Raw genomic sequence first — 15,418 nt, 5'->3', positions numbered from 1 at the left:
CACTCCTTTCAAGTATCCTGCTCTTTCCTTTGAGATGGTGCAATGAGAGGCTCATCTGTCTGATGTTGTGTTTTATGTTCCATGACAGAATGAAAAAAAGGGGCAGAGACTGCAGCTGAACTCGCTTTGGAGATTCTGAAACTGTGCTGGAAAGTTCTTACGGAATTGCCTAATTGTGACTCCTGGTTCTATAATCTGATATCCACAGATAACGAGATCAGAAACTGCAGCCATCAAGAGTGACATCTCCTCCCACCCGAAGCCGTGTAATGTGCCACTGGCTTTAGATTTACTTGGTAACTCTAAACTGGCTTAGCATTGCGTGAGTGTGCCCTATGCTGTACTAACATCCCAATTTTGCCAAAGTAGAAGGCAGCTCCAAAGACTTGTTAATGAGGTTCAAAAGCCGGAAAAGTGGACAAAAATATAAAAGTATAAAGATCTCTTTGGAGGTTATCAGTCCATACTATGAACCCAGTAATCCTGTACAGTGAGACTGAGGTGGCTAGAGTGGGCAGATATTAGGGACGAAAGGCTGAAAGCTATTAAAGCTTAAAAGTTGACCTGAAAGGTCTACAGTTTTATAACGTACATTGCTATCTTTATTCAAAGGCTCTAAAATTTTACTTTAGTTCACAAAAATCAAATCTGTATATTAATTTAATGGATTTTGTATCACCTGTGTTCACAGATTGTAAGAGCCGTTAAAACTAAACTAGCTGGATTAAATAAACGTGCTGCTGCTCAGTTCCACCATATTTATTTTCTGTCTTACACCAGCTACTATCACATGCGTGGCTTATCTCAAGCTGCTATATTGGGAAAATGAGTAACACTACCTGAAGCACTTATTGTGTGATAATTATATTAAAAAAGGCAAACAATACTAAGGCATTTAATACATTTGGATGATAATCACAATGATCAAAGTGCCTACTGATCTGGCTTTTTACTGCTACAGGGAAATGCTGGTGCCCATTAAGATCTTGTCTGATGTGCTTAAGCTCAGGCTCGGCTACTCAAACTTGGAATTTATCTACACCTGGTTGAATTATAAATCATTATTCAATAAAACTCATAGAAGGAAAAAAAATGAAAGAGATGAAAAGGAGAGCTGTGAGTGAAATTGAAAATTGATTTTAAGAAACAAATTGTAAAGAGGGGATTAGTGTTGATGAAAGGGAAGGAACCTCTGCTTTCCTTAACAGAACTGATTTTGCTCCTTGCCGGCTACAGCTGAATCCTCAGTTTGTTAACATTTCATTTAGTCTTCAATTTCCGTCTTCTTTTATACGCCATCTCATTCACTCACAAGCAATGTAATGAGTTCAATTCAACAATCAAATCACCGCGCCAGTAGAGGTGGCTCAGTGAAGACCGTCGACTCTGGTAAATGAGATGGAGTCACATGAGTTGTAAAGATGGCTGTGGCAGAGGCAAAAAGCCCATGCTCTCCAGCAGCCTTTAATTTGCAAAATGCCATCCAGTTAATACAAAAACGTATGCCCTTGAAACAAGAGTTTTCTTAAAAATTGTAAAAAGACAAGTGAGTGATCCATCATTGTGCTCAGTTGCTTTCAATAACAGTATAACATGATGTACCTTCCAAGCTAAGATCCAGCCTAAGGCCGACTCACAATAGCCCCTGCCAAATTAAGCTTTTATTATAATGGATAGATGGAAGGACCGTTGTGACATCACATTGTTAGAGCACATTTGTATAAAATGAGGCATGCAAACAAATGACAAAGGAAATATCCTCCGTGCTTATCATGTAATGTAAAAAAAAACATTTAATCTGTCCTACTCAGCTTTGTCTAGATATACACTAAAATTGAATTGCATAGAGACCTCTAGCCTGCATTTTTGTTACAAAATACATCCTACTGTCTGATTAAAATATGACACATAAAATTGTTCCTAAAAATGGTAAATTATTAAAACCAAAATGTACAAATATTTTCAAAAGCTTTTCCTGCATGTAACACAGGTTGCTGATGGCGGACTATTTTATACAAAGAGAAAGAGCTCCAGCTGTTTCGAATGTAGACACTGAGCAAGGTTCCTGATACGACAGAGTCTGACGTTGTGCGAGTCGCCAGCATTATATACTCTGTATATGTGGTAATTTTCCTTCTGTTTTAGTGCCAGATCCAATTCATTTGCTGAGATGTGTATAAAATGTTTCTCCGACTTCATTGTGGCCTTGACTTCAATAAAAACCTCAGTAAGACCTTGGCCGGATTTAGGGGTGAAAGTGACTTTGAAATCATAGGGTTGTCCACTTTCACTAGTCATGTTGTTCCACACAATCTCCAGTGGCTTGTAGTTAGTTCCATTTTCTTTCCAGTTTGTTAAGAAGGCGTAAACTAGTGTCTCACCCCATCGGCCAATAGCATGGCTACTTTCGGTATCCTCGGAAAAGATGGCTGCTTTTGGCAAACAGACACTAGAATCAATGGGAAGGTCTTCCAAAACAGCTTCAGGGGGCTGCCTTTGTGCCCAAATAGGTTTATCCAGAGGAATGGGTGGTCGCTGGATATCTGCCCCCCCTTGGAACAGACAGGGGTAAAGGTCTGACGAGGCAGGCTTGAAGTTGCTAAATAAAAGCAGAAGCAAAGATCTGTTAATGGAAATCTTGTAAACCTGGCAACATCATAACCAAGAAAGATGGCCATAGCTCCAAATTTGTCTGATGAATCTTCAAGTCTGAATCAAAGTTTTCAAGAAAATGATTTTGGTGTGATGGAGAGCCCACTTGAGACTGGACATGCAAATATTTTTAAAGGATGCAGGGCAGAAGTCAGGGGTTAGGTGCTCTAGTTGTTTATGCACCGGCTGTGGCAACGTTTGTGGCATTTCTGGAGATACTCCTCTGCTGCCAGGGTACTATGCATCAGAATAGTCAGATGAGTGATAGCAGGAAAACCCACTGTAATAGATATTGCTAAATGGTCCTTTAACTAGGAGACAGCAGGGACACGCTAGGCTTCCAGAGATGGGTGCTAATCCCAGAAATAAATCTGGAATGTGCTCAGACATTGGCTATCTCCTAAAAGTCACTAGACACCACAGATCATGGAGTTGGGTGGACTGGTCTTGGCAAGAAATAAACAGTCATGGTAGTTGGTTGTCAAGCTTGAGTGATTAGGCCACCTAATCCGTGGCAACCTTTTTCAGTTTATCCAGTGCAATTTCCAGACACTCGTAGTCAAGGTGAGAGATATAATCCCTCCACCATTTATTGGGAATTATCTGCTTGCCCCTGGTTTAACCCTGTAAGAGATGTCCAGAGACATCCTAATACATGCTTAACACACCTTGAGTGGTTCTTCTTAATCTGGAGAAGCTGCGGTTGTGCCACAATATTCACTCGTATTACTGAGCAAGATGAGGCATTAGGGCCAGAAACAATGCCAGTCAGTTCTATGTTTCAAAATGTCCTAATTTTGTAATGTTTTGTGAATATGGATTACTTATAAGGGCTTGTATAGCATGCTGGGTTTGTAGATAGAAGTAAACATTGTAAGAATTAATTACATTCATTGCAAATAAAAGTGAAATCCAAATTAACCTCACAAAAAGATGCTTTTTTCTGATTCTAATCTTATTTTCTTAGAAAGGGGGAACAAGCCCACCATTCCCAGCAGTTAGAACAAGAAACACAACCACTTACAGTACTGTACATGTTGATAAATAAAAATTCTAGGAAACAGGTTTGGACACAGTGCCTGTTTGGCAGCAAAGAGAGATTGGACAGTGCTGATAGGCACATGATAACTTTGCTCTGTTTGTACTGGGACAGTGTGTGCTAACAATGGGAATAATGAGTTTGTTTTGTTCTAAAATGCACAATGCAGAAGCATTCAGTGGAACATCATGTGGCCCAGATATGCCTATTAAAATGCAGCCTTTCCTGGAGACGGTCCAATCTTTTCGCACATACTCAGGCTTGGCATCTGGTGTAGATGGGATCCCAAATTAGAAAGGAGCTCATCAAGTAATATCCTGTAATCCTGCATCATGCAGCACACTGTCAGGTGTTTGGCAGATTTAGGCTTCTATAGCTCACCTGTACCATTAGTATTGTTTGCCTCATGTTGTAAAAAACACCAAGATGCATTAAAGCAGATATGCTTGTTTGTAGTTGTGGAATACTTACACTTTGGAAGCTTCTGATGTCAAGGTGATACTGTTATCTGGTAAGGTTTGTATATGCCTCTGACCTTCTGGGAGTGGATCAGTGGGATTATCCTTCAGATTGGGATTATCTGGCTTTGAAAGTGAAGACAGGCTGCCGGAGTTTTCGCCTAGATATAAAAGGATCAGATCTTTGTAAGAATGTACCTTAAACAAAAAAATAAAATTTAGAAACACAAACACAATTAATTAACCATATATAAATATATGAAACTTGAATTTCAAGAACAATGCTGGACTTTTCATTTCACATCTTTGCTTAATACCTTAAAATCACGGGGTACAAATAATGGACAATAAAAGGATATTGGGTTTGTGAAAAGAACAGAAAAATCATTATGAGAGAAAACAAAAGACAAAACAGAGCTTGTCATGGTCATTATTGTGCCTGCATTATAGTGTATAACCTCAGCTTGTACTTGAGAGGGAGTCTTTACTTCTTCTGCAGTTAATAATAAGGCAGCTTTTTAGAAGTTTAAAGTGTGATATTATTTGCATAATGTGACCTGATTACTGATTCTGATGTAAAAGATAGTTTCAAACGGTAAATATAGGACTCAAAAGGGGAACTGAACAATCGTTCAACTGCTGAGAAGAAGAGAAACTAGAGAGAATGACAGAGATAAAGAGATGGGGCGAGGGTTTGAGGGGGTGAGGAAGGAATGCTTAATTTTGTTAATCTGGTGAGAAGAGGCCCTGCCACCCCACGGATTACACAGGGGGATCAGTCTAGTGTCTGCGAGGGTGGACAGAAACATAAAATATGTCAAAGAAATCAACTACTTTAATGTGTCGTTCATTCCTTCTGTGTATAGCCTCCATTGGCTATTTTTGTAATCTTGACTGCCTGAAAGTATCACAAATAAAAAAAACGTTAATGTAAATTCCCAGAGCTCTGTGGGCAGGCTAGGTTGCTAAAAGCTCTCATTCTAGTATTAACAGTCTGGCACTGATGGTTAGAAAGGTGAAGACTGTATTCTTTTTCCATGAAGGCTGGTCAAATAGGCTCACCTGCTCAGGTTCGGGCCTGCATTCTTGATGTGGTGCCAGGATTTTTTTCCAATTCCAGCTATCACACGTACTGTAAGTCCACAGGTTAATAACAGTAGGTAAACCTAAAAACTACACACACTAATAGTGGTTGTTCAGGATCCTTTAAGGCAGGGGTTCTTAACCTTTTGATGACTCCAGACCCCCCAGTGGATTGTCCAATATGGTCCCATACCCCCTTTACTTGACTGTCGAAATAATCATCACTATTTCTTATATTAGTTGCCAGAATGAATGGCGGCACGCAGTCGCCACCTTTATATACAATGCAAAATGCGCTTCTAGAGTCTTCGAGATACGTACATTGCCAATAAATGAGTAAATACACACTTGTTCAGTAAATAAACATTTATTAAATTTAAATATTAAAATTAAAACATTAAATTTAAATTTAAAATTAAAGTTGTAGTAAATACACACGTGTAAAATTAAATACAAGAATTTGCAGGAAATGCTGAATGTTCTTGAAGATTCTATCACGTTCCATTCACGTACTACCCAAGTATAAATGAATACATTAAATAAAATAAATACCAGTACCCAGAGATCGAGTCCCATACCCCCAGCATTTGGTTCCCATACCGATACCCCCGGTTAAGAACCTCTGCTTTAAGGCAACACAAAAACACCACGTATCTGTTCCATTTATCAAGCTGTTTTAGTGGTATGAAACTGTCGTTACAAATGGGCAGTATGGGGCGGCACTAGAAGCTCTTTAATACACATCCTTCAAGTCTACTGTCTATAATATTCTGGTGTGTTTTGCAATTGTCCTAAAAGTGACATTACAAGAAAATTTCTGACTGGTTGCCTTGTCAAGTTTAGGTTTATGTCTTATGCCAGATGCTACCCTCCATGACCCTCAAATGGATAAAATGGTCTGAAAATGCTACGTTATTGTTTTCCATCCGATTATAAAAGGACTGGGATGTGTCTTTGTAGGGCACATGATATTAAAAGCACATCTGATTGTTCTGTCAGAGATGGAACAAGGCAAAGACCGAAAGAAACGTGGAGCAGAACAGCAATCCAAAAACCAGAGTTTTAGTATAAGCAGGGGTTGTTACCAAAATCTATAATATCAAAGGCGACAAGGCCAATACATTAATCAAAAGAACAGTCATGAACACCAAGCTAATGATTATATACAACCAAAAATTCACTTCTAACGCACAAGACAGTTTTATATTTATCCAGAATCCTGGACACTGAAAGGTCTACAACACCTCCAGGACCATCACCCTTTAGCAATGGATCAACCACATCATGGCAAAAAAAAACCTACAAAATGGCAGGACCCTAAGAAAAACAAAATGGCGTCAAGTCATGACAAATCCAAAATATGATTACTTACTTATGCTCAGAAACACTGGAATGGCACAAAAAACTAAGAACATTAGTTGAAAAACACTAGAGAAAAATATAAAATGCACAAAATCATAAAACTAAGGGCACGGTTTCATATTATAATTTTGCCTATTCAATCACAATCTTGGGTGGAGAATGAAAGGGCACCATTCATGGCAAGATCTTGTGCAGGATAGGAATCAACATTGGATGGGACAGCAGTCCATGCACATATTCACATTTATTCAAACATGGCCAATTTCGTCACCAATTAACCAAGCATAGAGATTTCTGGGATGCAGGAGAAAACCAGATCCTAGATAAAACCTATGGAGTTGGGAGATAACTAAAACTAGACACTGATGAGGCCAGGACTTGAACCCAAGACTCTAAAGTGGACGAGATTATTACCTAACCACTGTTGTTTGTGTACTGCCAGGCTCAAAAGAACTAGTATCTGCTTTTTTAAAGGACATGAAAAGGTCTGAAAGGCAGGGATAAAAAACTCGGGTGTTTAAGGACAAGCCAAAATAAGTTGTTCAGCAAACAGGGGTCTGTTACACGTAAATCACAAATCCTTTCACCAAACCCAAAGTGCTGTTCCACATTCCTAAGTCTAAAGATATGAACCACGCCATAACTCATTCAGTCAATCCAGTTTTTCTTTTTTACCACAGCCAAAATTTTTACCAGAATTCCTAACCAATCATCAAAAGGAGTTAATGCCAAATAAAACCTCTCTTATGCTTTTCTCTAAGTTATTTAAGCTCAACTCTATTTTACAGGTTGAAGACTCATTGTTCCAAAGTGCAGACACAACTTTGTGCACACTGTCATCTTTAGCTGTGTGCCAACATCACACAGAGTACTGTTACCAGCTGTCATGGCCAGCAACAGGTGCAGCTGATGTCAACAACACTGCAGTGCCAACAACAATTAAAAATGTATACCAACCAAAATAACAACGGTAACAGTTCCAAAAATAAACTAAAATAAATCTAGACATTCCTCAGTTCTTAAAATTAACAGGAGCCAAACTCGCATTAAACATGAAGAACAAAAAATCAGAACATCCCTTACCTCGATGATTCTATGTGGTAGTACCTTTGTACACCATACCTGCCATTTTATAACTTATATAAAGTACCCAAATATTACACCCATCTATCATTCTAAACATCTCTGTACCTGAATGCTGTCGAAGGAGAGGCAGTCCACTGTGAGTTGCAGCAAACAATGGGGGACTTGGTGGTCTTGTCTCATCAAAAGTAGTTCTGCTGCCTTCATGCGCGGGGTGGTGAAGTTTTGATACACTGACAGAAGAAGGTTCAGCAGGGGGAGGCCACATCTTCAACACAGAGTTGACCGATTCTCCTATAGGAAGACACCAATTACTGTGTGCTGGATCAGTAAGCATAGCGTATACTCCACACAATCCAGTTAAGTGAAAAAAACAAAGCATTTGAATTTGGATGCACAAAAAGGTCAGCAATTTAGTTTTATATGTGACTTGAAATGGGCTTTGCCCACAGATAGGTCATGGGAGATGCTCTACTCTAAACAAAGGAGTGTACTTAAAATAAAAAAAAGAAAAAGAAACGCTGACAACTGAAGAACCTCTCCAAGTACCAGGACAGGTAAATAGTTCTGAGCTCCGGGAGAAGTATGAATTATTTGTTTATAGTATATGGTTCTCGGGAGTTACTCTGTGAGGAGCAAGGTGAGATAAGAGATGTAGGAGAACGCCAGGAGAATCCCCTTGAACAGCCTGGCACCATGAATGGATTCCAATGGGAAACAAGTAGGACTTTATTAGCTGAGAGCCATCAACGGTTTTTAACTCTTTAAAGTGAAGTATAGGCTCGTGAGTGTCAGTACACCCATGGCTGTCAAATGAAGCTCTTGTGGGATACTCCAGGACATTTCAAAATGTTTCTAAACCCGGAAGTGACTGGGATTAAAGGATTATTATGGAGTGAGAATCAGGGTGAATGAATAGGAGGGCCAGGATATTAAGGGCCTGTGGGGTAGCTGGGCCTATCTTTTTATGTTGATTTTATATTTTGTATTCTCACTTCAGTCAATCATCCCTTATATCATTTTAGTTTATTAAAACATATTTTCTGGCCTCCCTTTTCTAGGCGACAGTGGTGCACATACAGATAAGTACACTTGTCCCAAAATTAAAAACAAATATGCATATTAAATTCTAGACGTGTCTGCTCGATTACAGTCAAATACAGATACACAATCATCATTTTGATCTAAACAGCAAAAATATTGTTAAGTCTTCACAATATGCAGGAAACTTGTAAAATATTCCTACCAAGATTATGACTGCTTCCCTACAGGTTCTTTATTTTCTTTACCTGATGCCACAGCACTTGGTACACCATGAAATGACGACTTGGGTGGCCAGGACGTGAGACCCTTCTCCCCTGCTTCAGTGTTATCCATCACATTCTCCGTAGCAAAACAGTGAAGCATTTGTTCATCATGGTGATGCACTTCAAAAAAATAAAAACAAAAAAGGCAATGCCTACGCGTAACAGAATAGCAGACTTCAAGCACAACTGTTAAAAATTAAAAGAAGAGAAACCTCTCTTCCGGGCATATAACTTTTAGGTAAAGGAAAAGGTAGAAAGAAAACAGGGAGGGCATCACATATGCTCCTGCTTATTACATTCAACCATTCTGAAACCCTTCAATTCAGAGTCATGGTGGTCTGAAGACTACCCAAGCACCATCTGATAGAAGAGAAGACCCAACCGTGAAATGAGTGCCCATTGACAGACACACACATATAGACAGACATGTCCACACTCACTCCTCCTGAGACAATCAGAATTGTGAAGCAGCTTAACATAACACAAATGTGATGGGAACACCAGAATACCTATAGAAGAACCCAAAAAGGAACATGTCAACATCACACAGACAGTGACCAGGCTAGTAATCAAACACAGGAACCTGGACTAATAAACAGAAGCATTAGCCACTGGGCCACTATGGAAACCCGATTGTAATGAATCTGAGATATTCTGTTTGTCTTAGTTTTGGACTTTTAAAAAGCTATTTTTTTGTTCTTCTGATCAGTGGCTGAAATGGAACAAAAAGAACTGATGGTACTCCCTGTTGTTTCAGCTTCTTCATCCTCCTTCTACATATTTAATGTTATAGACACAGTGCCGATTTCTTCAAACACCTTCCTCCTTGGAGGTTCAAAAGTGCACTGAAGTACAGAAACTATTTCTGAGAGCAGGCTGAGGTGGGGTGGTCTCTTTTCCCTTGGAAGGATGAACACTCATTTAAAGAACAGATTTTATTATTTTTTTTTACAGGTTTTTAGTGCTGTGCATTATTTGCCAGTACTCCTAACTGCAGGACAGGGAAGTGAATACCAGCTGACTTCAAGCACTGATTCAGATGATGCCATTTCGCTTCTTGTTTTGGTACAGTATCCGCCGTTTTGTGTTGAACTTTGCACTGCGGCTGTCGTGTTGTTTCATTAAACAATGTAAAATGACAATAACTTCAAATTCCAGGGATTTTTATTATAAGCTAACTGCTAATTGGATGGAAAATGACTGGGAACTGGATCAAACCCCAGGAGACCAATCTGTGAGATAGTACCCATAGCCAGAGTGCTGCCATGCTGCCAACCCATACCCAATCTTCTATAATTTAAGATCATTATATTTACGATATTAATTTACACTTTTTATTTCTCATATGATCAGCAGATAAGACAAACATCTGATGCAGCTTTGTTGACTAGTATAATTCTTATTTTGTTTCTTAAAACGTTCCTCTTAAGGTTAACATCAAAAGCCTTTTCACTTTCTTTTAATCCACCAAAAGAAAAGAAAATAACAATGTTAGCATAATGATCTTCCATTCTGCTTTTACAAACAAAGCCTGCTTTCTGCCAGTAATGAATTTGCTTGGCTCTCATCTGGGCTGCAGCTCAGCCTTCTTTCATGTTAAAATGTAGCTTTACTAATAAAGCAGCATTAGCATGCAGCACTTCCCTTGGGTGCATATGAGCTGCAAATTCACTAATTAGGAGGAAAAGAGAGGAAACAGTGACTCTGCTTAACAGGAATAAGGGGCACTCAAAACTTAAGAGTGAACAGTTTTAATATTTACCAATACTACCTTACCTAAAGGAATAAATAATGATTATAAACTATGGAAAATAAACCGGTACACACAATCTGAAAATCCAAGTTAAATAAACAAAGCAGAACCCCGATCATCTAACTTAAAGAAGACTGAAGAACAGAAATGTGGGAGGAAGCTGAGATACCCAGGGGAAACCCACACAAATACAGGTAGAACATGTCAACTCTTTATGGACACTGATTCCAACCCATGATCCTTGTGTTGTGAGGATAATAAGTCAGTGATACTACACCATTGTGAGTTCACTTTACGACATTCCACAACACGGTTTTCGTTAAAGACAACATGCGCTAAGAAAGTCTTGATGATACCTCCAAGAATAAGGGCATAGCTGTTTCATAATGGAACTGTACTCATTTAATCTCTGAAAGCAAACCAAGATTAGAGGCCTACCTTTGGGCTCAGGCATCATCTCTTTGGGCTCTGGCACCTCCCATTTTTCTACAGTCTCTGGAAGCTCCTTAATGTCCTCTTTGCACAAAAAACGCTTCAAAGCAGCTTGGTCCTGAAAAAGGAAATTCCAGTTTGAAACACACAAAGAACAATAATAATAATAATATATTTTATTCATAGAGCACCTTTCCCATGCAACATAGAGTGTATATTCACAGAAAGATTCACAAAAAGAAAACACATAAACCTACGAGAAAAAAATAGAGCAAGTCGATCTAATCTGACAAACTGGAGACCTGAAGCCACCTAAACGTAGACCACCTTAATCCAGTTACACTCTGTGGTCACTTTACTAGGTTCACATACTAGTAAGAGGTACAACATCCTTCTGATTACTGGACAGCATGAATTTTTTCCCTTCAATACATTCAGAGAACATTCCTTGCTTTTTGGTTCATGCTGACTCCATAGCAGCACTCAATTCCTGTAGATTTTTTTTGGCCGTGAACCTCCCATTTCTCCTCATCATAGGAAAGGCACTCAGACTGCTGGGTCTCTGGAACTGTGCAGGCCACCGAAGTGACATCATTATCATGCATGTGGAACCTGCTTGATGTGAACAGTGCTTTGTAACATGATGCATTATTCGTTTAAAAAAAGGGCAGACGGGAGGCCATGAAGGGTTGGATTACTCTGGTCAGCAACAATGGTTAGGTATGTTGTTGCATTTAAATGAAATTTAAGTAGTATTAAGAAGCTTAATGTGAGCCACGAAAACACTTCTTACATCATTTAAACACCAGAAGCAGCAGTTTATACACTTGACACACCATTTGAATGTTGCAACAGAAATCAAAATTTGTATTCAGAGATGCCCTTCTTTACACCACCTTTTCAAAAAGCTGTTACTGGTGTATTTATGGCTGGCCTATTTGCTCAAATAGCTGCTCTCCTCTGATCTTTTCACTAACAAAACTGCTGCTCACCAGAAGCTTTTTGCTCATCCCCACCACCATTTTTTGTAAAGACTTGAGATTATAATGCCTGAAAATCTCAGGAGGGCAGCATGATCCTCCAAGTCTGGCACATACAACTACACCAAAGACAAATGTACTTACTGTAAATCATGCACCTTGGTCATTAGAATGTTTAGTCAAACAACAAATAAACCTCCTAACCCGTCAGCATGCTATAAAGTTATGGCCACATGACTGGCTGTTTGAAGGAGCAGTGGTCACTGAATGTATAGGCATCTTTTTAATTATAGTCTCCGATATTATACACTAAGTGCAGCTTTTCTTGAGAAAGCCTTCATTTTGCAGACTGATCTGTTTCTAATGTGAAGCCTGATATGTAATTGCATCTGTAATGAAAGGTCAATCAGCGCTTAACTTCCTCATAGCCAGTGCCTAGAACCCTACCTCACTGTTAATGATCACCATGCAAATATTTTCCTGCCAGCGAACTGGGTAGTGAAGATTTGGCAAATGGACCAGGAGATGAACATTGTCAAAGACAGAACCAAGACAAAAACTGGGAAGTACTAAATATTTAGTCAAGGCCAAAATGCTAAACAAGACTCGTTGTCAAGGGGGAATGCTACTAATTTCAGAAGCTCTTAGTTTTTTCCAAACCTTGGATAAAAATCTGCCACCCTGATATTTCAAGTGTAGTACCAATGACATCAAGCACCATTACCATTACCTCTGAAAATGTGCCCCTGGCAACCAGCAGTTGTGTCTTGATGTAAGGATGCCCGAACTATGGGTGCCCACAAACAAAACAACATTATGTTGCGGTAGCACTAAATAATAATGATAATAACTAAAATATATACTTAATTCCAGACACAATAAATGACCAAAACAGCCAGTTCCCAATGTTAAACAGCCTTTACAGAAGTGAAGAACCTTCTGACTAGTGATGATGAACTGCTAACCACTGCGATGGCAAATGCAAACTTTTGACACAGCACTGGCAAGAAATACACATGGTGTAAAGTCATCTCCTTCCTGCAGCAGTAATAAACTCCACACTGCTTTTATCTTGTGCATGGGCCATCTGGGTTTTTATGAAAGACACAATCAAATTATAACTCACATCCAGGTAAGACATCAGCATCTGTAGGAATGATTCCAGCTCCTTTTCACAATCTTTATCTTCTGAGCTAAACATCTTCACCAGTTCCCTGGAATAACAAGAGAAAGAATTTATAAAAATGAAAACCATGAAATCGGCATGGTGGCAGTCAGAACTATCAAGTTGTTCTGTGTCCTTGAGTAGTTCAGAGATTGGGCCAAGGATTGGGGTGAGAATGTGGCTCTAGGATAAATGGAGAGTTCAACGAAGTCCTAAGATTATGCTATGCTCACCATCATTTAGCAAGTGTAAAGGGAAGCAGGATTGCAGTGGGAGCTGCGAGATGGTATTCATTCTAGACAAGATGCAGCCACATAGCCGAGATGCCAAATTAATTGATCCTTGGCAGGAGAATGTAATGTAAAAGTCCAATAAACCTCCATGCTGCTAATTAGTAGCAGTCCTCTGTTGCAGTGGGCCAGGCAGCCACTAAGATTAGATGGGATGGAAATCATTGAGTTGTGCAAGATAGTTTAGAGTGCTAGCAACGTTGTTCATGAAACAGTGGGATAGGGAAGCAACTTCAGCTTAAAGTAAGTAAATCTTCACTCTTATTATAATACATACAAATGGCTTTGAAAGTGATCTCATTATATCTTCTCTCTCAGACTTTGCCAGGGCAAGAATTCACTCAGCTTATTCTGTGTAAGGTGCACATGAAAAAACAAGGAGAAAAACACTCCTGGAGAGTGACATAACATCCCGCATCTACACCAATGGATTGCAATGACTGTGTGTATTTTGAACAGTTACCAGCATACTTCATTTTTTTAATTATTTTTTTCGACTACATTTAATGGCAGTGCAAATGATATAATTGTGTTGAAGTCAACACGCGCTACTTAGAAGAGTGCATTAATGAAGAGGATAAGTACATATTTTATGAATAAAAAATCATTTAAAAAAAGAAAATAATACTCATATAAATAAACTTAAGGCATGTATGTCTATTTAGATATTCATGGTATGGACATATAGACACTATTGATTAGCAATACCATTACTAAAACCCTAAGAGGACATTACTTTCCTATTGAATTTTAAATTCATTAGTGCATGTGTGCAGAGCACAGTGAAATTCCGACTTGCATGTACCAATCAACATGCAACTTGCCGCAACTCCCTGGCACCAGGATCAGTGACTATTACTAAGTTAACTTAAAACTTCTGTCTTTCGTGTAACTCCATCCATCCATCCATTGTCCAACCCGCTGAATCCGAACACAGGGTCACGGGGGTCTGCTGGAGCCAATCCCAGCCAACACAGGGCACAAGGCAGGAACCAATCCCGGGCAGGGTGCCAACTCTGTATGGGTAAAAGCAGGTTCCAAAAATAAAACAAATATACCAGTCTCTGCTGAAACTTTCTAGCTGTGTAAGTTAACTTGGCATGCTAGCAATGTTGTTCATAAAACAGGGTGACAGAGGTCCCAGTAGGGACTTCATTTATTTAGGGTTTCCCATAATGCAGGGCAGAATTTTGGCTGTAAAACGCTGTAGTGAACTGTGCACAATGCCACAGTGACTGGACCACCATTCTCCAGTATAATGGATGGAGCCCCAGAGATACTTACTGAGGTGCTGCTAGAGTAAGTTCTTAATGAAAGAATGGCCTCAGGAGTTTGCAAAAGCATTTCTGACCCAAGAGATGATGTTTAGGGTTCTCCTAGTTAGTGTTTTTGTTAAGACCAGGAGGCCCTTTCTGGTCCTATGGCCAATGCAATGGCTCAAGGTGTGGGTCTCCAATTCCCCTAACTCTTTGGAGTTTACCATTTTGGTATAAATAATGCTTTTTCAAAAATAGTTTGGCTTTCTTTTGGGTTGAAGGGTCAGCTTGAAAGAATTCCCTACAGGCCACAGCAGTAATGTCAAATAGCGTGTTCCCCCAGAAGAGCTGTCAGAGAATGTGGGATTATTATGAATTAATGACTGTTATTTACCTGCAGATCTGTAAGCGTGCATTAAGATGATCTTTCTGAATATACAGCTCCTTGTTATCTTTCAAAAGGCAGATCACATCTTCCTTCTCAATCAAAGGTTCCATATTGGATAGCCTCAGCTCATACAAGATGTAAAGTTTGCCAACCTGAAAGAACAAATTTGA

The 15,418-nt window shown here is 39.3% G+C and overlaps 1 protein-coding gene across 1 annotated transcript in view; it reads right to left on the bottom strand.

Moving 5' to 3' along the window:
* Window positions 1–1,413: 1,413 nt before the first annotated feature.
* Window positions 1,414–15,418, bottom strand: part of wu:fj29h11 (uncharacterized) — a 70,752-nt gene continuing 56,747 nt past the window's right edge. The window contains exons 25-31 of the mRNA XM_051918781.1: window positions 15,255–15,400; window positions 13,276–13,363; window positions 11,176–11,287; window positions 8,967–9,104; window positions 7,786–7,971; window positions 4,163–4,310; window positions 1,414–2,599 (exon numbers count right to left, since the gene is read on the bottom strand). Of these exons, the coding sequence (XP_051774741.1) occupies window positions 2,011–2,599; window positions 4,163–4,310; window positions 7,786–7,971; window positions 8,967–9,104; window positions 11,176–11,287; window positions 13,276–13,363; window positions 15,255–15,400 (1,407 nt within the window). The 3' untranslated portion in view covers window positions 1,414–2,010. The remainder of the gene's footprint in view (window positions 2,600–4,162; window positions 4,311–7,785; window positions 7,972–8,966; window positions 9,105–11,175; window positions 11,288–13,275; window positions 13,364–15,254; window positions 15,401–15,418) is intronic.

Source organism: Erpetoichthys calabaricus, chromosome 14, assembly GCF_900747795.2.
Source record: "Erpetoichthys calabaricus chromosome 14, fErpCal1.3, whole genome shotgun sequence".
NCBI classification, from domain to species: Eukaryota; Metazoa; Chordata; class Cladistia; order Polypteriformes; family Polypteridae; genus Erpetoichthys; species Erpetoichthys calabaricus.
Note: the sequence above shows the minus strand (reverse complement) of the source record. Positions and strands in the feature narration are given on the sequence as shown.